At 38.2% G+C, this 23,327-nt stretch overlaps 1 protein-coding gene across 1 annotated transcript in view; it reads left to right on the top strand.

Annotated features, from left to right (window-relative positions):
• The first annotated feature begins 206 nt into the window (after positions 1-206).
• LOC127443363 (A disintegrin and metalloproteinase with thrombospondin motifs 5-like) overlaps positions 207-23,327 on the top strand; it is a 31,431-nt gene continuing 8,310 nt past the window's right edge. Inside the window, exons 1-5 of the mRNA XM_051701887.1 lie at positions 207-1,425; positions 14,603-14,735; positions 16,502-16,669; positions 19,405-19,688; positions 23,119-23,302. Of these exons, the coding sequence (XP_051557847.1) occupies positions 427-1,425; positions 14,603-14,735; positions 16,502-16,669; positions 19,405-19,688; positions 23,119-23,302 (1,768 nt within the window). The 5' untranslated portion in view covers positions 207-426. The remainder of the gene's footprint in view (positions 1,426-14,602; positions 14,736-16,501; positions 16,670-19,404; positions 19,689-23,118; positions 23,303-23,327) is intronic.

The raw sequence follows: 23,327 nt of genomic DNA, 5'->3' as shown, positions 1-23,327 counted from the left end.
GTATATTACTGTTGGCACCATTGAAAGAAGTCAAGAGAGAGAGAGAGAGAGAGAGAGCTGGTAAAGAATGAAAGGAGGAGGGCTGGAGTGTGTATGAGCGCAAAGGGGCCGGACTCTCTCTCTCTCTCTCTCTCTCTTTCTCTAAGTGCTTTAAAGAGGAAACTTTGTGTTTTTGTTCTTCAAGTTCACTTTAGTTCTTCCTCATCTCTTCTCGCTCCTCTCATCCTGCTTTTCTTTGCTTTCATTTATTTCCTGGCTCGTCTTCATCCTTTGGAGTTTGGAACGCGTGAGATGCGCACCGGGAGCAGTACTTCATCCCAGTCCTCTTAAATCTTGATTTTGGATTATAATGTCTCCAAAAGTTTCCCAAATTGTGTTGTGTGACTAAAATACATCGGACTATATTACATTTCTGCAGCGAATGGCATGATGTTGCGGAATGCTTTGTTGTTTTGGCTTACAATATGTATAATATACTACGCGTCAGGCTACTCTGGCGCTTCCGTTGCGTTCAGCGCGTTCTCTCCACCTGCGAACGCGTCGCTCCGCACACCTGCCAACCGGAGCGCCGGTCTCGTGCGGGATGTGGACCGAATATATTACGGCGGAGGAAAAGCCGGTTATCTTGTTTACATGGATGAGCAGCGCTTTCAGCTGGATATGGAGCGGGATGAGTCGATATTGTCTCGTCACGTCAGTGCGCGACCGCGCAGGGAATGCGTTTACCGCGGCACCGTGAATTCAAACGCGGAGTCCCTGGCGGTTTTTAATCTGTGTGGCGGCGGACTTGATGGATATTTCGCCGTCGATCACGCGCGTTACACTATCACGCCGCTCATTCGAGCGAAAGGTCACGAGAGTGACGCGCACATAGTCGAGAACGCCGACGCGACGCGCGCGCTCCACTATTACACCCGTGAGAGCTTCAGTTTCGAAGCGATGCCCGCGCGTCACAGCTGCGGCACGCGTGACAGAAAAAGACGCAAACGCAAGCGGAACGGTAGAGGGAAAAGCCTCCGTCAGGATTTTATTGAGTTGGATGAGAGCGCGCGCGGGAGGAGATGGTGGACAAAGTTTACGAAGCCGATGACGCGACGCAAGAGGTCCGTGTCTCGCGCACGGCACGTGGAGCTGCTGCTGGTCGCGGACGACTCTATGGTGAAGAAATACGGAAAGGACCTGCATCACTACCTGTTGACGCTCGCGTCCATCGCGTCCAAACTCTACGGCCACGCCAGCATCGAAAACCCCATCCGTTTGTCGGTGGTGAAAGTCGCAATTCTGACAGAGTACGAGAAGGGGATCGACGTGTCCAAAAACGCCGCCGCGACGCTCAGGAGTTTCTGTAAGTGGCAGAATCAGCAGAATCCGTTAGATGACGATCACCAGCATCACCATGACGCGGCCATTCTCTTCACCAGGCAGGTAAAAACAGAAACACGCACATTGCGCGCAACAGCCTTTGTGAACTGACCAAAACGTACCAGAGTATTACCATAGTCCATTGTTTTTGGATATGGTACCATCATAATACCATATATATATATATATATATATATATATATATATATATATATATATATATATATATACACACACACACACACACACACACACACACACACACACACTATAATACTGAATGACATCCAAGGTACTTAAAGGAAAGGGATATTTCACCCAAAAAAGGAAAACTCTGTCATCATTTACTCACCCTCATGCCATCCCAGATGTGACTTTCTTTCTTCTGCGGAACACAAACGAAGATTTTTAGATGAACATCTCAGCTCAACAATGCAAGTGAATGGTGACCAGAAATGTGAAGCTCCAAAAAGCACATAAAGGCAGCATAAAAGTAATCCATAAGACTCCAGTGGTTTAATCCATGTCTTCATAAGCGATATGATAGGTGTGGGTGAGATACAGATCAATTTTTAAGTCCTTTTTTACTGCCTTTAGGTGCTTTTTGGAGCTTCAAAGTTCCAGTCACCATTCACTTGCATTGTATGGACCTACAGAGCTGAAATATTCTTCTAAAAATCTTCTTTTGTGTTCTGCTGAAGAAAGAAAGTCACACATCTGGGATGTCATGAGGGTGAGTAAATGATGAGAGAATTTTCATTTTTGGGTGAACTATCCCTTTAAAAGTATTAAATTGTATTACCTTTTTTTTTTTTTTTGCATGGTACCATGGTAATGGCATGATGTTTGTGGACATACCAGGGTAGTATTCATTCAGGACTATGGTATGCATAAAAGTACCATGGTTGTTTTGACATGGTGCCATGATAGTGCACTTTCAAGTACTTTGGAATACCATGTGAATATCATGCTACATTAAAATAGTAATCATTCGGTGCCATGGTATTGCCATCTGATACCATCTCTGTATCATGGCTCCACCAAAGCCAAGTCCGTGCACAGCAGTGTGTTTCCCTTTCAGCTGGATCCGATCATGTGTCCAACTACTGTGGGAACTCCAGTCTCGCACCCTTCCCATTCCACATTGGACTGCAAAATGATTTCCTTTGCTCCTTTTTTCTAGGCAGAAGCCTTTGGAGTGGCCCTCCCAGTCCCCTGACTAGTGTGTGTCTTCATAAAGCGTGTGATCCCTCGAGCTATCCGTGCACATTCCTGACACAGGATGCTGTTTGAATGAGATGTTCAGATGGTGAGATTTGAGCGCTCAGCTCTCTCTCGCTCTCTTTGTGGAGCGCTGGGAACTGTGAAGAAAATAAACACATCGACCATCTGAAAATCCTTCCATGGCTTGAGACCACACTCATTTACCCCCTCCACAAAATACCACAGTAAAGTACAGAAATCCATGGCCCACTAGTGGTTTTGGAGCTTGTCATATTTCCTGACGAGGCTTGTGGTACATGTAAGTCATGCAAGGTCTTGCTCGGTGTGGTGGGAGATTCCAAACGAGGGTTGGGAATCGAGAGCCGGTTTCATTTTGATATTCCGGGTTCAACACAAGTTAAGCGTAATTAATAGCATTTGTAGCATAATGTTGAATACCACAAAAATAAATTTCGACTCGTCCCTCCTTTTCTTTAAAAAAAGCACAAATGTGTGTTCCAGTGAGACACTTACAATGGAAGTCAATGGGGTCAATAATCTGTAAACATTAAAATACTCACTGTTTCAAAAGTATAGACACAAGACATAAACAGTATGTGCTTATATGCCAATATGAGCTTAACTTCTAGTGAACCTGTTTGAGCGCAACAGTGTAATTAATTGCGTTAATTTTTTGAACGCGTAATTTTTTTAATATAATTAATCGCACTGAATTAACGCGTTAAACCCACAGCCCTAGTTATTATTAATAATCAGTCCATCAATGGAGAAAGTTAATGGGATTTTTACTTCTGTTGGGCTCTATCGCAGTCACATTTTGGAATGCAACAACATATGAGAGCAAAATTGCACAGCTAGAAGCGTTTGCATTCACATATTTGCATAAAGCATGTTTCAGGATTTATTTTCAGTCGGCTGCTCATGTAAATCAACAATAAAATTTCGAGTACATGCATTTCTTGCAACGATAAAGTCATTTTTCTACAATCATTAAGTGGAATTGGAAACAGAATTGATCTCTAGCAGCAAAGTTCCTAATGGAATTAATTCCTGGGTGCCTCTCTTTGACTTCTGCAAGGGATGCTGACGTCGTTTCCCCTTAGAAAGGGTTGCCACACTAAATTCCTCTGCGAGGTAGCTGGCCTGGCCTGGCACAGACGTGTTTGGTGCCAGCTGCCTCTTCCCGCTGGTGGTATGGAGCTCTAAAACACCTGGTGGTGTAGTTTGTGTGTTTAAGAGTGTGTGTGAATGTGTGTGGTTGTGAAGTACACCATGTCAACAAGCCGTGATGGGCAGCAAAAGCTCACTGACACCCACTGAGAGAGAAGGAACTGCAGCCAACCCAAAGCACAAAGGCTATGAAAGAACTCAAGCATTATTTCCTCTCTGCTTTTGCTCAGTTTTCCCAAAAAACTCCTCTTCCTCATGACAAAGCCTGATTTGATGTGTTTCTCGAGATGTTAAAGGAATAGCTAAGCCAAAAATCATGTCAGTCCAAACCCTTATGACTTTCTTCTGTGGTACACAAAACGAAATGTTTAGCAGAATGTCCACACTGCTCTTTTTCATACTGTGAAAGTGAATAGAGACTGGGTCTGTCAAGCATTATAAAGGATAAATAGGCAACATAAAAAGTCTTTTGAAGCGGTTAGGTTAGGGTTAGGGTCCGAAAATTGTGCCCTCTGCGGTAGCTCTTAAATCTACGGAGCCCCTGAGAGGACAGAGTGGGAATGTTTTTTTCTGAAATAGTTTTGCATTCCCTCGCAATAAGTTTTGCGTTCCTTCGCAATAATTTTTTGTGTTCCCTTGCAATAGTTTTGCGTTCCTTCGCAATAGTTTTGAGTTCCCTCGCAATAAGTTTTGCGTTCCCTCGCAATAAGTTTTGCATTCCTTCGCAATAATTTTGCGTTCCCTTGCAATAGTTTTGCGTTCCTTCGCAATAGTTTTGCGTTCCCTCGCAATAAGTTTTGCGTTTTTTTTGCAGTAGTTTTGCATTCCTTCGCAATAGTTTTGCGTTCCCTCATAATAGTTTTGTGTTCCCTCGCAATAGTTTTGCGTTTCCTCGCAAAAAGTTTTGTGTTCCCTCGCAATAGTTTTGCATTCCCTCGCAAAAGTTTTGCGTTCCTTCGCAATAGTTTTGCGTTCCTTCGCAATAGTTTTGCGTTTCCTCGCAATACGTTTTGCGCTCCTTCGCAATAGTTTTGCGTTCCTTCGCAATAGTTTTGCGTTTCCTCACAATACGTTTTGCGCTCCTTCGCAATAGTTTTGCGTTTCCTCGCAATAAGTTTTGCGTTCCTTCGCAATAGTTTTGCGTTACCTCGCAATAAGTTTTGCGTTCCTTCTCAATAGTTTTGCGTTCCTTCGCAATAGTTTTGCGTTCCCTCGCAATAACTTTTGTGTTCTTTCGCAATAGTTTTGCATTCCCTTGCAATAGTTTTGTGTTCCCTCTGAATAGTTTTGCGTTCCCTCGCAAAAGTTTTGTGTTCCCTCGCAATAGTTTTGCATTTCCTCGTAATAAATTTAGCATGCTTTTACTGCAGTAACCATATTTTAACCATGGTATTCGCTGTGAAACCATAGTGATTAATATAGTAAATGAAAACTATGGTTATAAAAATAATAATTTTGTGGGTATCACAGTTTTACTATGCAAATTCCGTAGTTTAACTATGATTTTTGTCAGAAAGTAGTAATATTGTAGTAACTATGAAATAAGTTAAGAAACCATTTTATTTATTTTATTTTGGCAGAAACCATTCTTTTAATACAGTATACTCTAATTTATACTTTATTTGTAATAAAATCAAAATAACCACAAAATTATGATTTTTATTACCATAGTTTTTGTTTTCCTGTATTAGTACTATGGTTTTACTATGAATATCAAGGTTAAATTAAATATGGTTATTTTAGTAAAAACATGGTAAATGTATTGTGAGGGAACGCAAACTATTTCAGAAAAAATTTCCTGCCCTGTCCTCTAAGGGGCTCCATATACATCTCATTCGCTCATTTTGATTAAATTACTCAATGTTTATACATTTTTCAAAATGCATAATGCACATTATTGTCAACTAAATTATATTCTTTTAATCAACTAAAATTATATGCCATTTAAGTCAGAGTAAAATTTATTAAAATTAAAGAAACTGACTAAATTTAAAGGACTTTTTCGTCTAAAGGCAAAAATCTGTGTAAAAATTAATACTGCCTAAAGCACACTAATGCTGAAAGATTTTTTGTCAATTACTTTATAGATTTGTCAACACTGATGGGACGTCTGGGGACACAAATTTTCCCAAACAGCAGGCAGAGGACATGCCATCCTGTGCAAAGTTCTCCGATACACGTGTTGCACATCACACATTCGACACATGTGCAACCCTCTTCGGTTCTTCATAATCCCTGAGAGAGAGTGGTTTATAAACACTAAACAAGCCATCATACTCTCTCTCCTCCAGTTTCGGGTCCAGAATGCGCTCAGGCGTGTGGATGCGTCCATGCAGCTCGATGCATACCACACTGAAACAAGAGCCACATTGAGCAGAAAGCCTTTTGGGTGAATGTGTGGTTATTATGGTGACATCAGAGAGGCGACGGACGCATGACTGCACTGAGACTGAAGAGACAATGCAGCATGTGTTCTACAGAAAAGAGACTTTATCAGAACTCTGTACATGGCGTGTGCCATCAGAGTATTGCGTCCTAATGGCAGAGTGTGTTACGTTACATTCAGAATCAACACTGTTGTGTTATAGCAGGTGCATGGGATCATGAGCGGTGGTCATCACACACACACACACACACACACACACACACACACACACACACTTTAGCTTCTTTCTGAGTTCCCCTTGTTTCCCAATAGAATCTATAATATCTCTTTCATTGCTCAGGAGCCTTGATTTAGTTTCATTTATCATCAGATTCCTTAGAATAAATAATAATACACACAAATGAGTCAATTGTTGAAATAATGTCAGAGAGATTGAGGAGAAATATTTGAGATCTTATTGAGATCTCTGAATTTTGATGGCAGAATTTGGCAAATCTGAGCACAGTTTGAGAAATAAGATATCTGTCTTTCTATCATTCCATCGTTTTATATATCTGTCTTTTTATCTGCTTATCTGTCTGTCTGTCTATTTGTCTGTCATTGATTCTGTCTGTCTGTCTATCATTCTATCAAATATCTGTCTGTCTGTGTCTGTCTCGCTGTCTATCTGTCTGTCTATCTATTATTCTATGTACAATATATCTGTCTGTCTATTTAACTATCATTCGTTCTGTCTGTCTGTCTATCTGTTTCTGTCTAACATTCTATAGTTCTATATACCTGTCTGTCTGTATGTTTATCTATTGTTTGTTCTTCCATTGTTAATTTGTTCATTCTGTCTGTCTGTGTCTGTCTGTCTGTCTGTCAATCTATCATCTGCCGTTCGTTCATTATTTCCTACAGTCATTTATACTGTCTGTCTAGATAATCTGGATAGATAATCTGTCTGTGTTTGTCTATCTGTCTGTCTTTCTGTCTGTCTTTCGTTCTGTCTGTCTGTCTGTCTGTCTTTCATTCTGTCTGTCTATCTATCTATCTATCTATCTGTCTGTCTGTCTTTCGTTCTGTCTGTCTGTCTGTCTGTCTTTCATTCTGTCTGTCTATCTATCTATCTATCATTCTATCTATCTGTCTGTCTGTCTGTCTGTCTTTCGTTCTGTCTGTCTGTCTATCTATCTATCGTTGTCAGGAATAGAGAGACTCACCCAAACGCAGAGTGAAAAATAAAGGTTTATTTAATACAAAAATAAAGCACAAAAATCCAACATAAAACTCCCACAAGGGGGGAAAAACAAAAACAAACTACCAAGTAGGGGAAAACGTAAAGTAATTATAATCCAAGGCTGGGGCAGAGGGTAATGGGGAATCAGGACCAACCGGACCGAACAGGACTGGGACTGGAAACACAAGACACAAGACTGGAAACAAGACAAACTGGCACGAGGAAACTAAAATAGGGAGAGAAATCAACAGGTTAACAAGACAGGGCAGGTGTGACTAATAAACTAATAATGGGCAAACAAGGAGGTGGGGTATGACGCAGCGATACAGAAACAAAACAAAGCCACGTGCTCTCACAAGACAACAAAACACCCGAATGGCATGAGCGCACATCGCCAAGACAATGAGGCAATATACGCCCATGCTAACCGACAAACAAGACGAGAGAATGCGTAGCAACACCAAACAAAGCGATGCCACGCATTCTCACACTAAACGGAACCTGAGCGTACATTGTGTGGCAAACGCCAAGCGTTGCACGCAACAGGCGACAAAAACAAGACAGGACACCTGAGCGAGAGTTCGGCCACACACACACACACCCGACACCTTAGACCGAAGTGTCTGAACCCCAGCACAACATGAAGACAGCTCGCGACCCGGGTGCACAACACAACGTGAGCTCAACTCGAGATACACCCGTGTGTGCGAGTATTGACGCGAGTGAATGCTGCCAAGATGCCATAAGCGCGATGCACCCATGTCAATAACAGACAGACTTGGAGCACGAGTGTCTGGATCCCGACACAGACAGAAACTGAACCAGACAGGAAGTCAGGATCCAGACACCGTGCTCCTGACATGAACCATGGTCCTGTCAGACCAAAACCCAGACTGACAGAGTGACAGGACCGTAACAGTAATCCCCCCCCCCCCCCCCAAAGGGACTCCCGGTGTCCCAAACAAAATGAGCACTAACAGAAAACAGAAAACACAACAGAAAGGGAGGGAAGGTAGGGAAACCAAAGAGGGAACTTAAGGAAAGGGGTGAGATCCAGCAGCCTGGGGGGAGGCCTCAGGGCGGAGGCAGGGTCTGGTGGCCTGGGAGGAGGCCTCAGGGCAAAGGTGGGGTCTGACAGCCTGGGAGGAGGCCTCAGGGCAAAGGTGGGGTCTGGAGGCCTGGGAAGAAGCCTCAGGGCAGAGGCGACAGAGTACTGGGTGGCCGCCGCTAGACAGGAGGCAGTGAACCGGACGGCGGCCACTGGACAGTGTTCAGGAGGGAGCGGCTCAGGGGGTGGAGCCGTGGAAGGCTCAGGCACTGGCTGCGACAGAGGAATGGCCTCCGTGGCTGTGAACACCAGCAGAGACTGGGGAACAGTCTCCTTGGTCGTGAGCACTGGCAGTGACAGGGTCTGTCTGTCTGTCTATCTTATCGTTTGTTCATACGTTAGTTTTGTCTTTCTGTCCATCTATCTCTTTTTTATGACATTAGTATCTTGGCAAATCTGATTACAACCTTTTGTCTGATAATTTTTTAAGATCTCTTCTGAACTTTCAGGTCTTTTTCTCAGGAGAAACATCTGAGAAGCAGGAAACTCCAGCAAAAGTCTCTATTTGATCTCCATTTAATCTGATTGTTGTGTAGAAAAAAGAAAGTAGGTGTTACAGATATCTCACTTGTTTTGTAATCTGAAAGACATTGAGACTGTAAGAGATGTTTTTCCTCATACATTCCCCTCTCGGTCATCATCTGTCTGTTAGTTGTAACACACTGGGGCATTTCACACATCCTGTATTTCACCCACTATACATTGACAGTCCACTGAAAACCTCACAGATTTCTGGCCAGTCTGAATGCATCCATCCATACATACACCCCGCTGTCTGAAATCTTCATGATCTGTGCCAGCGTTGGGCAGCAACCGCCTGAAATTGGATCCGGCCCCTCTGGAGACACTCGGTAGGATAAAGAATTCGCTTTTGACACGAAAAGAGCCGGAATGAGTGTTGACATTTACAGCTAGGTCATATATAGTATTTTACAGATACTGTTTTGTTGCTGATATTAAAAGAATCAACATTTTGTGTCACTCACACGTTTCAGGGAATTGGTTCAAAACACTAAAGGGAGACAAATTCACTAAACAGCCATGCATATTGAAATTAAGACATTGTCATTTTTGACAGGGAAAACACAACTTTTTTGTAAATTAAGCTCATTATAGATTGCGCCTTATTGTCAAAAGTCAGTGCTTATTCTCAAAAGTTAACGATGTCAAAAATGTCAAGTAGTGTAACCATCAACTAAAAAGGTATCAAAATCAAAAAAGTTTTCAAACATATTTTTCAATGTAAACTTTGCATTTTTGATGCAGCTTAACCTTAAACTCTATTGGACCCGCTGGTGGGTCCAAAAGGGGGAGCTATATTGCGAAAACGTTTATGCTTAAAATGTTAAAGTCTCCGTATACAGGCATATGAGGTATCATTTGAAAGTTTAGAATCTGAACTTTTCAGAGATAACCATCACTTTTGCATTTATGTTAAATAAAATAAAATAAGGCCTCAAAATATTTGCGCTGAAAATTAGCGCCCTCTAGAGGTAATGGGGTAGAAATATTTATATGAAAATAAAAGTCCTTCACATAGCACCTAAATGGACAAGTCATATATCAAATGAAAGCTCTCACTCTCAGGAATGTGACTGTAAAGAATATAAAGACAGATTAATTTTGTTGCACTAATACCACAGTTCAAAATATTTTCAAAAGAATCTCAGTGAATTGTGATTTCTGTCATCAAGTCATCAAGTACAAACATCTCATTTATGCACCGATCACTGCTGCTGTGAGCCCCAAATAACCTGCTTTTACATTAGGAAGTTCTCTAAAAAATGTCCTAAAAAATTAGTCATTGTTTGCTTGTCTGTGAGCTTGCTTGGCTGAATAATCCAATGTTATATCTTAGATGTCCAGAACAAAATATGCGATCCAGCAGGAAAAGAATGCAAAACAAATCATCAGAAAATTATGTTTTCGACTATTGATCATACAATATATATCGCAATGGGGAGGATCTCAGCTTTCTAATGACACCTAGATTGAGCTTCTAGTCCACTCAGAGGATGAGATAGTCAATGAAATATCGAGGGTGTTGCTTGAACTGAAAATTAGACTGAATGTCTATGGACGAGCACATCTGTGAGGGATAAAATGCGTTAGAGCGCCACCTACATTTCAGATCTGTATATTGTAATGGAATGTGGAATTTTTTCTAGTGCTTTCTGCCATCTAGTGGAATAAAATGAGATTTTAGAGTGAACAGAACCAGAATTACATTTTACAAATTTAGTTTTTTGTTTAAAAAAAAATATGTTTAACATAAGATTATAAACACATACAATATTATTTATGAATAGTTGGAGTCTTTTTATTTTATTTGGGGGGTTCTCTGAAAAATTAGACCAATTTTTTTGCAATTACTCCACATGTGTGAATGGTGAGCTTTTAAATTTGAGTGTGACGGCAGCACAAAAATCCACCAGACTTTAAGGTTAATAGATCTAGACCAAGTATGAGCGTCATGCCATTGACAATGGCTGTATCGAGATATATAAAATCAAATATCATCAAAAGGCTACAAAAATATGTTTTTTTCTTTTACATATTGGCCAGCCCTAGACACATTAGACTAGAGGGCCCATTTATATGATTTATGAAAAGATAGCCATGATTTTGTATCCAAAGATTCCAGAAATGGTGTCACCAAACCCCTTCATTTGGATCAGTCCTGATGTTCTGCTCATAAGAGTAAAGACCACAGAATGACTTCTGTAAACAGACCCCATATCAGTGTAAAGTGTAACTGGGCCCATATGTCTGGCTCTGAAACGCCCCATAAATCAAAGCCAGCTGACAGAAACTTGCGGCGCTCTCGCCCCATCACACCTCAAATCAAATATCCAGAGTCTTCTCCACCCACCCGCGGCTCTTCCTGTCTGTCTGCTGTCGACATGTTTGCTCAGAATGCTTGCCAAGCGTGAGACCCGCGAGCAGATAAACTTGTTTGCATGTAAGATCTGTGTGTTCTGAACTGAACTTCGAACCGTCATTCACCTTGCGTCTGTTTTGATCATTGGACTTACACACTGCAAAATCTGTATTTTATTTATTTTTTTCTTGTTCGAATGAGGACGGAAAATAAATTCAAGATATTTTCTCTGAAAACAAGTCTTATTATCTTACACAATTTTGCTAGGTACGTTTTTTTTGGAAAGCAGGACAAAAATAAAGATTAAGAAAATTATGTTTTGCAGTGTGTACCTCTCCGTTGGAGTCATTATTATGATATTCTCTCAATATTTCCCTCATTTCACGCTCGTCCATTGGCAGACATGCTTCCCTGGTGCCCTCAGGCAGGAATTCCTCGGAATATCAGCCCATATCATGTTGCTCTCTGTCTGTTTCTCATTTGTCTGTGAAAATTTAACAGGTCAAAATCAACAGGTCTGGTAGTTCAGGGCATCCTACAGCAGACAAACAGAGGAATAATGAGCGATGCCAGGAGGAGAGAAGTTCATGCATGAAAAAATAGAATTGTATTTGAAGCCTGTTGAACTTGCGCTGACCTGGAACTGCTTTTGAAATCTCCGCTGTAATGCGATCTCATGCATAAGGCAGCGCTGTGATTGGATGGAAGCATTCCTTCTCATGAATAATGTGTAGAAACGCTCAGAATCTATTGACGTAGACACGTACTCTCTAACCAACCACATCTCACAATTTGTGACTTTGCTTCAACTTTAGTTTTTTAACCGGAAGAACTAAAAAGTGAAAAAAAAAAACCGCCCCAAAAAACTGTGTTAGATTGTTGTCATTAGCTAGAAAACAACAGATGACTTGTAATGCCAACAATGACCAAAAGATGTCTGTAGAGCTCCACTTATTGATGCCCTGGTTCTGTGTGTGTGTGTGTATCGCTATGTTCGAAACTGCGTACTGTCACAGTATGTACTGTATTTTAAGAAGGACACTCTTATCTGCTGGCAAAACGGTGTGTTCTTTTAGGTATGCATACGAGTAGTATGTATAGAATTCGGACATACTTCATCCGGGGACGTTGGCATCGTCCCGTGACCCGAATATATGACGTAAGAACAATAACTGTGAAAACTATCTGTTCTGGTTTTGTTAAACAAGCATCATTTAAGCACAAGGATCAATAATCTTGGTATATTTAGCACGTACAGTTGAGAAGAGGTGTCCACCTCGCGATTCACCCTTGTTCCTTTAAATCTAGTGTTTTGAACGTGACGTCGCCTCAGCTCCTGAGGGATTATGGGATCGTTAAGTGTCCAGTCGATCAGCACTTCAAAATCTCGCCTAAAATAGTAGGTCATCTGGGTATTTCTCACTTACTGCTTCATGAATAATGTGGATTCGGACATACTACTCCACTGGCATACTGTTTTTGGCATACTACATAGTAGAGAAGTATGGATATTCGGACGCAGAGCAGGTGTGTGTTCTGCATTGTGAGTGTGTCATGGTGTTACCCCTTCATTTCTGAGTTTGTGTGTTTAGCATTGTGTCTGATTGTTTTTTTTTTTTTGTTTTTTGACAAATGTAAAAAAAAAAAAGCTCTGTGTTATAGTCTCACCAGTTCATTTTTGTGTGTGTGTGTGTGAGTGAGTGTATGTTTTGGACTGAGGATGTTTTAGAGTCTCACCCTGTAATTTCTGTCTGTTTTTTTCTATATTGTGACTGATTTATTGATTGTATTTGACAGATTTAAAAAAAAATTGCTCTGACTTTCCCATTCATTTTCAGTGGTTGGTTAATTTTGACCGCGAATACCAAACGTGTCGCTTTTTTTCCAACCACTTAGACTTGTCGAATCAACCCCTTTTATTTATTTATTTTTTTTTTTTTTTTGTGTATGTTCAGATTGCAAATGGAGGAAAAGTCACCAAGTCTTGTACTTTTCAGATAAAGGAATTTTTTAAAATTAAATTAGTAAAATTTATTTCGGTCAAAAATGACCGAATACCATAAGAGGGTTAAACTATATTTGGGTTGCATGACCCTTTTTTTTAAGGATGCTTAAAAATGTAAACACTAGAAAATGAAAATATTGACAATGTCTTATTTATGTATAACAACAAGGATTGAGGACCTGGCAACCATGCGCAGTGTCACAGAATCACAAATAAGGGTGTCCAAGGTGATATTAGAAACTTTGTTTCAAGTTCATAGAAAAGTAATCTTTGTGTCTGTGTTACTTTCATAACGTTTTGAAAAACATTTAAGAAATTATCCACAAAAAAATAATAGTTTCTTGTGTTACTTGTCAAGTGGTGTAACCATCAACTAAAAAGGTATTAAAATACAAATTTTAAGCTCTTGAATATTTGCGTGTCATAAATGATTCCTTTTGCGTTCCATGGAAGAAAGTCACAAGGGTTTGGAAAGATAATTCTGGTTCTGATTCTCTTAATGATTGTGGACCAGAAAACTGTACGATGCTTTATGCTGATCGTCAGAATAGATCCAAGCGTTCAGGTTTGAGTTTTGGGGTTTGTTTTTACCCAGTTTCGTCCTCTGGCCTGCGTCTCACCTGATTACACATTACACACGCACTCCGCTGAGCTCATGAGCTAAACTTTACTCTACAAGCTGTTTAGACATATACAGACACTCGGTGGCATGTTGCTTTTACAAACGCGAGGGGTCTCGAGGGGCCGGCGGTGTTAAGAGCCGCTTTCTCTCATGTGGCTCGGCAACGAGACCAGAACAGAGTCCAGACTGTTTTCAACCTCTCTGACTGAACGAGTAAACATACACCAGAAATCAACCTGTCTTACTGTGTGTCTGTGGTTTGTTTACTTATGAGAACATTTTGAGAAATTCGATGATTTGCATGTCTGTCGGTGAAGATCATTAGTCATTATGAATGACAAAAAAACATGAAAACAGGTTGCCTGTATGTATGTGTTTATTCAGTTATGAATCAAGCCTCATTCACACTCACAATAACTAGTTTAGTATTTAGTATTATTTAAATGTATGCATTTAGCAGAATGAACCCATGACTTTGGTGTTGCTAGTGCAGTTGATCTACAGGAATGCCGTATTATTAGTATTGGTGGTTGTTGTGGGTGTTCCTGTGTGTAAAAGAGTGTGATAGATGTATGTATGTATGTATCTCTTCTATTCATGAGTGTGTGTTTGATTTGTGCAGGATCTGTGCGGGCATCACTCATGTGACACTCTTGGCATGGCAGACGTGGGTACTGTGTGTTCTCCAGAGAGAAGCTGCGCGATCATTGAAGACGACGGTCTACACGCAGCATTTACTGTGGCGCATGAGATCGGTAATCATGACATACAAACATATTCATGTCATATTTTACCCCAAAATCAAAAGAGAAAATAAGAAATGATCAAAACCCAGTTTTAGGATAATTCAGATTTTTTTGCATAGTGCCTTTAATTTCATGACAGTTAACCTCGGCGGGTCCAAAAGGGCGCAATATCATGAAAAACATTTACGCTTAAAATGCTCAAGTCCCCGTATACATAAGTCAGGCATATAAGGTATCATTTGAAAGCTTAGAATCTGAGCTTTTCATAGATGACCATCTCATCTGCATTATGCTACTTAAAATAACAAAATAAGGCCTTAAAACATCCGTGCCGCAAATAAGCGCCTCCTAGTGGTTACATGGTAGAAATATCAATATGATTATAAAAGTCTTTAAAATAGCACTTGAGATAGACAAAGACAAGTTATATATAAAATGAAAGCTCTTATTCTCAAGGATGTGACTGTACAGTGTATTTTGTTGTCCTAATACCACAGTTCAAAAGATTTTCAAAAGAATCAGAAAATGAAATATGATATTTGTAAGACATCAAATATAAATGCCTCATTTATGCTCTGATTACTGCTGCTGTAAGCCCCAAATAGCCAAAACATTTATATCTGCTCTTACCTTAGGCAGTTTTCTAAAAAATGAGCAATTTTTACGTGTCTGTGAGCTTGCTTGTGTGAATAATCCAATGTTATATCTTAGATGTCCAGAACAAAATATGCAATGCAGCAGGAACAGCATGCAAAACAAATCATCAGAAATATATGTTATCAAGTATTGATGATAAATTGTTATATATCATCGCAAAGTGGAGGATCTCAGCTTTCTAATGACACCTAGATTGAGCTTCTAGTCCACTCAGAGGCCGAGATATTCAATGAAATAACGAGGGTGTTGCTTGAACTGAAAATTAGACTGAATGTCTATGGACGAGCACATCTGTGAGGGATAAAATGTGTTAGAGCGCCACCTACATTTCAGATCTGTATATTGTGATGGAATGTGATAGAGAAAAAAACAATTTCTAGTGCTTTCTGCCATCTAGTGGAATAAAATGAGACTTTTCAAAGTGAGGTAGAGTGAACAGAACCAGAATTACATGTTTACAAATTAGGACAAAAAAAAAAAAAAAATTCTGTTTATCATAATATTATATACACATACAATATTATTTATGAATAATTGGAGTCTTTTTTTATATGGCCGTTTCTCTGAAAAATGCAATTAGTCCACAGTATGTGTGAATGGTGAGTTTTTAAATTTGAGTGTGAAAAATTGTGGGCAGCAGCACAAAAATGCACCAGAGTTTACGGGGTTAACCAAGATATCATTTTTCCACATTGTGGTGATGAGAATTGGGGGGTAAAATGTGTCATGAAAAATTATTTCACAATGTAAAAAAAATCCTAATAGACCTAAAAATGCTCTAGACTTGATTTTCTTAATGCAAAATGTAATTTGTTATTCATTTCTTTGATTTTAGAGTAAAATATGACCATATATTATTTAAATAAATATATAATGTGGTATTAGGCCTAATTGTTGAACTGCCTTTGTACTGTATTGTATTACAGTAATGATAATCTGATGGTTTAAATGTGCTTAAATATGAATAAAATAATGTTGTAATGCAAAAACCCTTAATGGTACTAAAAGATAATTAAATAATTTCTCTCTGGAGTGAAATAGGGCCTGGGCTAAAACCCAAAACATTCATAACATCACTTCCTGTGTGTGTGTGTGTGTGTGTGTGTGTGTGTGTTCAGGGCATCTGCTGGGTTTGTCTCATGACGATTCAAAGTTCTGTGAAGAACGCTTTGGCTCCTCTGAAGAGAAACGTCTCATGTCATCTATACTGACCTCTATTGACGCTTCTAAACCCTGGAGTCGCTGTACGTCTACTACGATCACTGACTTCTTTGATGACGGCCACGGTGAGAAACAATCATTTTTATAAACAACTTGAACTGTGTATAATTAACTGCTTTTGTGAATTCCACTTATGGCAACATACAGTATAGAGTCGCCTAAAATGATACATTTGATAAATAAATATAATTATTTGTATATTATGCCCAATAGCTGGTGGGTCATTCACAAATAAGGTTGTCAAAGGTGGTATAAATGAGAAGTCTTTTAAAAATCTTGTTTAAAACATTTGGCAAGTTCGTAGAAATGTAATCTTTTGGTCCATTTATACATTTATAGCATTTTGTACAAAAAAACAAAAACAAAAGAAACTTGACTTTAAAAAAAATGTCATGTGGTGTAACCATCAAGGAACCTTGAATATACGAGTGTGTAACTTAATAAAAGTTTTCAAATATTTTTTTTTCATGTCATGAATTTTTGAGTCACGAGAAGAAGTTTTCTCAGGGTTACTCCATTTGACCTGAACAAAATGAGCCTTTTCATAAAAATGTCAAAATATTTAACAATTTTAAAAACTGAAGGGGTCTTCTGTGTTATAGTGTTTATTTGTTGTTGTTGTTTTTTTCTCACATGACAACAGAATGGATAATTACATATTGGTTACACCACCTTACTTTGATTTGGTGGATAAACTTTTTTTCAAATATGAATCATATTTTAAAATTTGTCATTGACAAATAAAAGTTGTGCAAGGTGATAAAAATGAGAAATCTTTTAGAACATTTGTCAAATTTATAGAAATATAATCTTTGTGTCCATGTTGGGTTTTTCTTTTTTATATATATATATTTATAAAATAAAAAATAAAATAAAAACATGACTTTTAAAAATGTCATGTGGTGTGACTATAGAGGCACCTTGAATACACGAGATTGTAACTTAATCAAAGTTTTCAAACATATTTTGTAAGGTAAAAATATTTTTTACAAAATGTTTTCTCACAGATACTCCATTTGACCAGAACGAAATGTGCCTTTTCATAAAAATGCATTAAATTAAAAAAAAATTTTTTTTTAATTTATTTGGCTACCTGCATGTTGGTTAGACCACCAGACTTTGATTTCGTGAACAAATGTTTTTCAAATATTAATCATATTTTAAAACAAAATAAATTATATTAAATTAAAGAAATTAAAGATAATTCCAAACTACTCATGCCAACATTTCTTTTCAAGAATTTAAGCTTTTTATAATAATTGATGTATTTATTTATTTATTTGATTTATTTTACAGTCTCCAGACGGTTACACCAATTGGTCATTTTTTACTTTTTTCCCCCAGAAAAAAATAATATATATATATATATATATATATATATATATATATATATATATATATATATTTTTTTTTTTTTTTATTTTATTTTATTTATTTTTTGTGTATGTGTGACTTGCATTTATAATGTATTTTTGAATATCTTGATAGATCTGGGCTCAAAAAAAAAAAATAAAAAATAAGCATCATATCATTGATTCTGTTATGATGTCAAGTATTTTAAATCTATACTGTTTTGTCTGTTTAAAAAAAAACAAAAAAACAATGTTCACATTAAAGCTGAAATCTAGAATTTTAAATATGTGAAATCAGGCATAAAACATATACAGGTGCATCTCAATAAATTAGAATGTCGTGGAAAAGTTCATTTATTTCAGTAATTCAACTCAAATTGTGAAACTCGTGTATTAAATAAATTCAATGCACACAGACTGAAGTAGTTTAAGTCTTTGGTTCTTTTAATTGTGATGATTTTGGCTCACATTTAACAAAAACCCACCAATTCACTATCTCAAAAAATTAGAATACATCATAAGACCAATAAAAAAAACATTTTTAGTGAATTGTTGGCCTTCTGGAAAGTATGTTCATTTACTGTATATGTACTCAATACTTGGTAGGGGCTCCTTTTGCTTTAATTACTGCCTCAATTCGGCGTGGCATGGAGGTGATCAGTTTGTGGCACTGCTGAGGTGGTATGGAAGCCCAGGTTTCTTTGACAGTGGCCTTCAGCTCATCTGCATTTTCTGGTCTCTTGTTTCTCATTTTCCTCTTGACAATACCCCATAGATTCTCTATGGGGTTCAGGTCTGGTGAGTTTGCTGGCCAGTCAAGCACACCAACACCATGGTCATTTAACCAACTTTTGGTGCTTTTGGCAGTGTGGGCAGGTGCCAAATCCTGCTGGAAAATGAAATCAGCATCTTTAAAAAGCTGCTGGTGTGTCGGGAGCCGCCCCTTAGTGGGGGGATATGTCATGTGTATTTTGTTGATTCAAGTTTTTCATGTCTTTTATTTTGAAAAGTTTAGTTCCTGTTTCATGTCATGTAGTTCTCTTGTCATGTGATTTCATGTTTCCCTCCAGGTTCATGTGTCTTGTTTTCATTGGTTTATTGTTTGATTATTTTGTTATTAGTTCTGTCTGTTCATTGGTTCCCTCATCTTTATTTTACCCCTTGTCCATGTATTGGTCAGGTATTGTGCTTGTGTAGCGTAGTCAAGTCAAGTCAAGTCTATGTCAAGTCGTTTATGTTTGTTATGGTTTGGATTCACGTTTTGGATATCACTTATGTAAATAAACTGCACTTGGGTTCATCTTTACTTCATCATCATCGTCTTCGTCATCATCATTGCCAGCACCAATGTTACAGAACGTCACAGTCAGCCTAATCAGACCAATGCCAATGATAATAATAATAATAAAATGCTGATATTGGCTAATAGCATCTTTGTGTGTCTGTAGCTGAGTGTCTGTTGGACACGCCTCGTCAGCCTCTTCTCGGTCCAGAAGAGTTGCCGGGTCAGAGTTATGATGCCGTACAGCAGTGCCGTTTAGCATTCGGCCCGGAGTACACCATGTGCCCAGGCATGGACGTGTGTGCCCGTCTGTGGTGTTCAGTCATCAGGAAGGGGCAGATGGTTTGTCTGACGAAGAAACTGCCCGCTGTAGAGGGCACACCGTGCAGCAGCGGCCGGATCTGTCTACAGGGGAAGTGTGTGGACAAAACCCGCAAGAGACATTACTCGGTAAGATGAATAGTTTAAAGCTGACATAGAATCAAAATACTTTCTTAATACATGTTCCTGGTCTTATTGTGCATGATTTATATTCTTGCTCCACTTCTAAAACAATTTTATTTTTATCCTCCACTCTCTCATTCTCTGAGCGTATCACACTGAGCGGGTGCGAGTTAACCAGATTAGTATCAAACAGGAATTTTCCCCTCAGGTCGGGTATTTTTGTCCCATGTCGCAGGTCATTAAGTGTTCTAGAGACGCATTTTATTCCTGCAGAAAAATACCCGCCTTGTGCATGCGTGTTTGTTTGTTGCATGGAATCAGGATATGCTGTTTTGGTGTCACTCTGAAATGTCTCTCCACACCCTTCCTGTCGCTAACATGTCATCCGTTGTGTATTTTACTGAAAATATCTTGTGTTAAATGAGATAGTTCACCCAAAAAATCACTTCACCCTCATCTCGTTTCAGTCCCTAGTGACCCAAAACTTGAATATAAATCGCCTTTACAAAAGAAAGAAAGTTACATTTACTTAGCCCTCTGCTGTTTTGGGCCATTTTTGGCACAGATTTTGTTTATTGCAGGTCTGTGAATGGGCGTGTATGCTCATTTTTTCCTTAACCTTACTGTCCATTCATGCCGCTGAATTTTTAGGACGTTACACAACTCATGACATTAAACAACCATGTGACTTATGTTTGTAAAGCCATTCTAAAGTTTGAAGATGAGAATGAGTCAGTTAAAGTTATTTGTTAATCTCTAAGCTCAAAGGAAGCATATATTTGAGTTTTTTGTTATTCATTGTTAGAGTCATTGAATGACTTTTAACCTTATAACGCCGTGTGTATCAAATATGATACACAATGTTTGACGGCTCCTGTTTCACTCTCTGTTCAAGCTGACGAGCCAAACAACCTATGGTATGTAAGTTTCACATGTTTATGGCACCATCTAGTGGTTATTTTTGAAAAAAGTGGTTTCAATGTTTATATCGATCTATTTAAAATGATGGTGGACTTGCGCGAAAAGAACTCTTATGTTGGGATAAAGGGCGAGTCGGATTGAGGCGAGTCACTACACCACCATGAGGATTTAGAGTGCGCTGGGAATTGGGCATTCCAAATTGGGGAGAAAAAAGAAAAAAAAAAGCCTAATGTATCAAATATGATGCATAGTTTGTCTAATAGTACTAAAAACAGTTTAAAGTAAATAATAATAAATAAAAAATTAAGGCTTTACAGTGTTAAGAACAGAAATCATGAAGTTATAATCTAAAATAACCTTTTAAGTCAACATGTAAACAAAATTAACCCTATTTGCTTCTTCAATACATGTTCCTGGTCTTATTGTGCATGACTCATTAGTGCATATTATTCCAAAGAAAACTATGTTTGTAAGCTTTCATCGATCACATTGGGTCACATTGTGACCGGCTTTTCCAGAAGTGAGAAGCTACATCAAAAACACACAGAAACTTCAAACATAGGGCTTCAAAATAAAAGCTTTCGCCAAAATAAAAGCTCAATTTAAATGGAAAAAAGTATAATATAAATATATCACTACTGTATAGTTATGTAAAATTCTCTGTAATACTACTACTACTACTACTATTACTACTAATAATAATAAATCAAATATAATTGTATTATATTTAAGCAATACCTCACATCTGTCATGCTCTGTTACACAGCACTTTGTTTGACAAAAGTAACTCAAATGTTGTACTTTGGATTGTGCTGTGAGGTTCTGTATAAAAGCACTTAATTTGATAAAAATATTCCAATATTTAAAATTCATTGTATTATATTTTTATTTGATTCAAGTTTTAGGACCCAATTTTAAGTACGCAAGCGCTAAGCACAGTGCAATGCGTTAACTCATAAGCGCAAAGTCAGTGGGCATGGCCATGTTGTTTTGGTATTTTCGTGTAAGCGGGTGCTAAGTGTAGGCGCAAGTGGGTTTGGCGAAATCGCATGTGCAAAGCACTAATCGGGTCAATAGAGGTTCTTCTCCGGCCTATTATACAGTCCATTCCTTGTCAATCACCAGCGATATAAACAAAGACAGTATATTCATAAGAAGTTGGTAGTGTAAATGGACTGTATGCAATGAATTGGAAGAATAAATGGAAAATGGAATACATAGACTTTCAATTAATTGCCAACAAAAGCCTTCATCAGACAACTAACAAAGCACAATGCATCAATGTGAACTTCTGCAGTTAATCCAGGATGAACTTCAAAGACATTAGTCATTAATCTTACAGTTCATACTAAATCTTTGTTTAAACACTGACCCTTAACACTTACTTAGTTTACTCATTTTAAACCATGTCTTGCACTGCACATAAATAACTAATATTGGCATTATATTCATGCTGTTAGTCAGAGGGGAACTGGCTCCCACAGTGAGTCTGGTTTCTCACAAGGTTATTTTTCTCCATTAATCAACGTCTTATGGAGTTTTGTGTTCCTTCAGTTGCCTTCAGCTTGCTCACTGGGGTTATAAATACAATTATTATTTAATTATTTATTTTTATACACAATTTACAATCATATTTAATCAAACTACACAATGATCACTCTAAGAACTTATAGATATTACAGTTTCATTCTCTGTTAAGCGTTATACAAATAAATATGACTTGACGAATAAAAATATGGATTTACATTATTTTGTGCGTCCTTGTTAAATGGGACATGTTTCTTTTATATGCATGGAAAATGTGGTTCAGGATATGGATATACAGGTATGCTCTGTTAAATTATAGAGAATATAATTATTATTAATAATTCTCATCGACTGACACAAATCACGGCTAGTATTAACAGTGATTGTATCGGCACACACTTCACTTCTACTGACTGATTTGATAAAAAAAACAGAAAAAATAAATAAAAAAAAATCACGAAAACAGAGCCCCTAACGTATTCCTTTATTTAAACCCCATTTTGCTGATAATATTTTAATAAACTATTGATATGGATTTCAGAAAAAAATGAATAAACAAAAAATAATGTATCGTATCCACCAGTACCGAAAAGGAAGTATCGGTACTCGTACTTGTATTCGTTCTCCAATAATAACAGAATTGAATCGTTAATTGAATCAAATCGATTTTTAAAGTGTATTGAATTTAATCTTGCAAAAAAAAAAAAAAAAAAAAAAAATGTTGAATTGAATCAAAAACCTATTTATCGGAATCGAATCGTTAAGTTTCAACCAAAACATTCACACCCCTACTTTGTAAGCTTTCATCAAAATATATCATAGAAACGATTTGTTGTTGTTTCATTCAGAAATATGTCATATTAGGGAAGTAAAATCAGTTGCAAATGGCGTTTAATGTTGACTTTAACAAATGTAACCCATATTCTCATACTTTGATATATATCTGTGTGATTTTCTCACTAACTCTCTCTAATCTTCTGTTTCACAGACGTCTAATCACGGCAGCTGGAGCTCTTGGGGTCCGTGGGGTTCGTGTTCACGTACGTGTGGTGGCGGCGTGCAGTTTGCACATCGTTTGTGCAACAATCCCCCTCCTCGCAACAACGGCCGTTACTGCACTGGAAAGAGAGCGGTCTACCGGTCGTGTAATGTCATGCCATGTCCTTCATCAAGTGAGTGTCCTTCAAAACGTACTGT

This window comes from Myxocyprinus asiaticus, chromosome 7 (assembly GCF_019703515.2).
Source record: "Myxocyprinus asiaticus isolate MX2 ecotype Aquarium Trade chromosome 7, UBuf_Myxa_2, whole genome shotgun sequence".
Classification (NCBI taxonomy): Eukaryota; Metazoa; Chordata; class Actinopteri; order Cypriniformes; family Catostomidae; genus Myxocyprinus; species Myxocyprinus asiaticus.
This window is presented reverse-complemented; position numbering and strand designations above follow the sequence as displayed.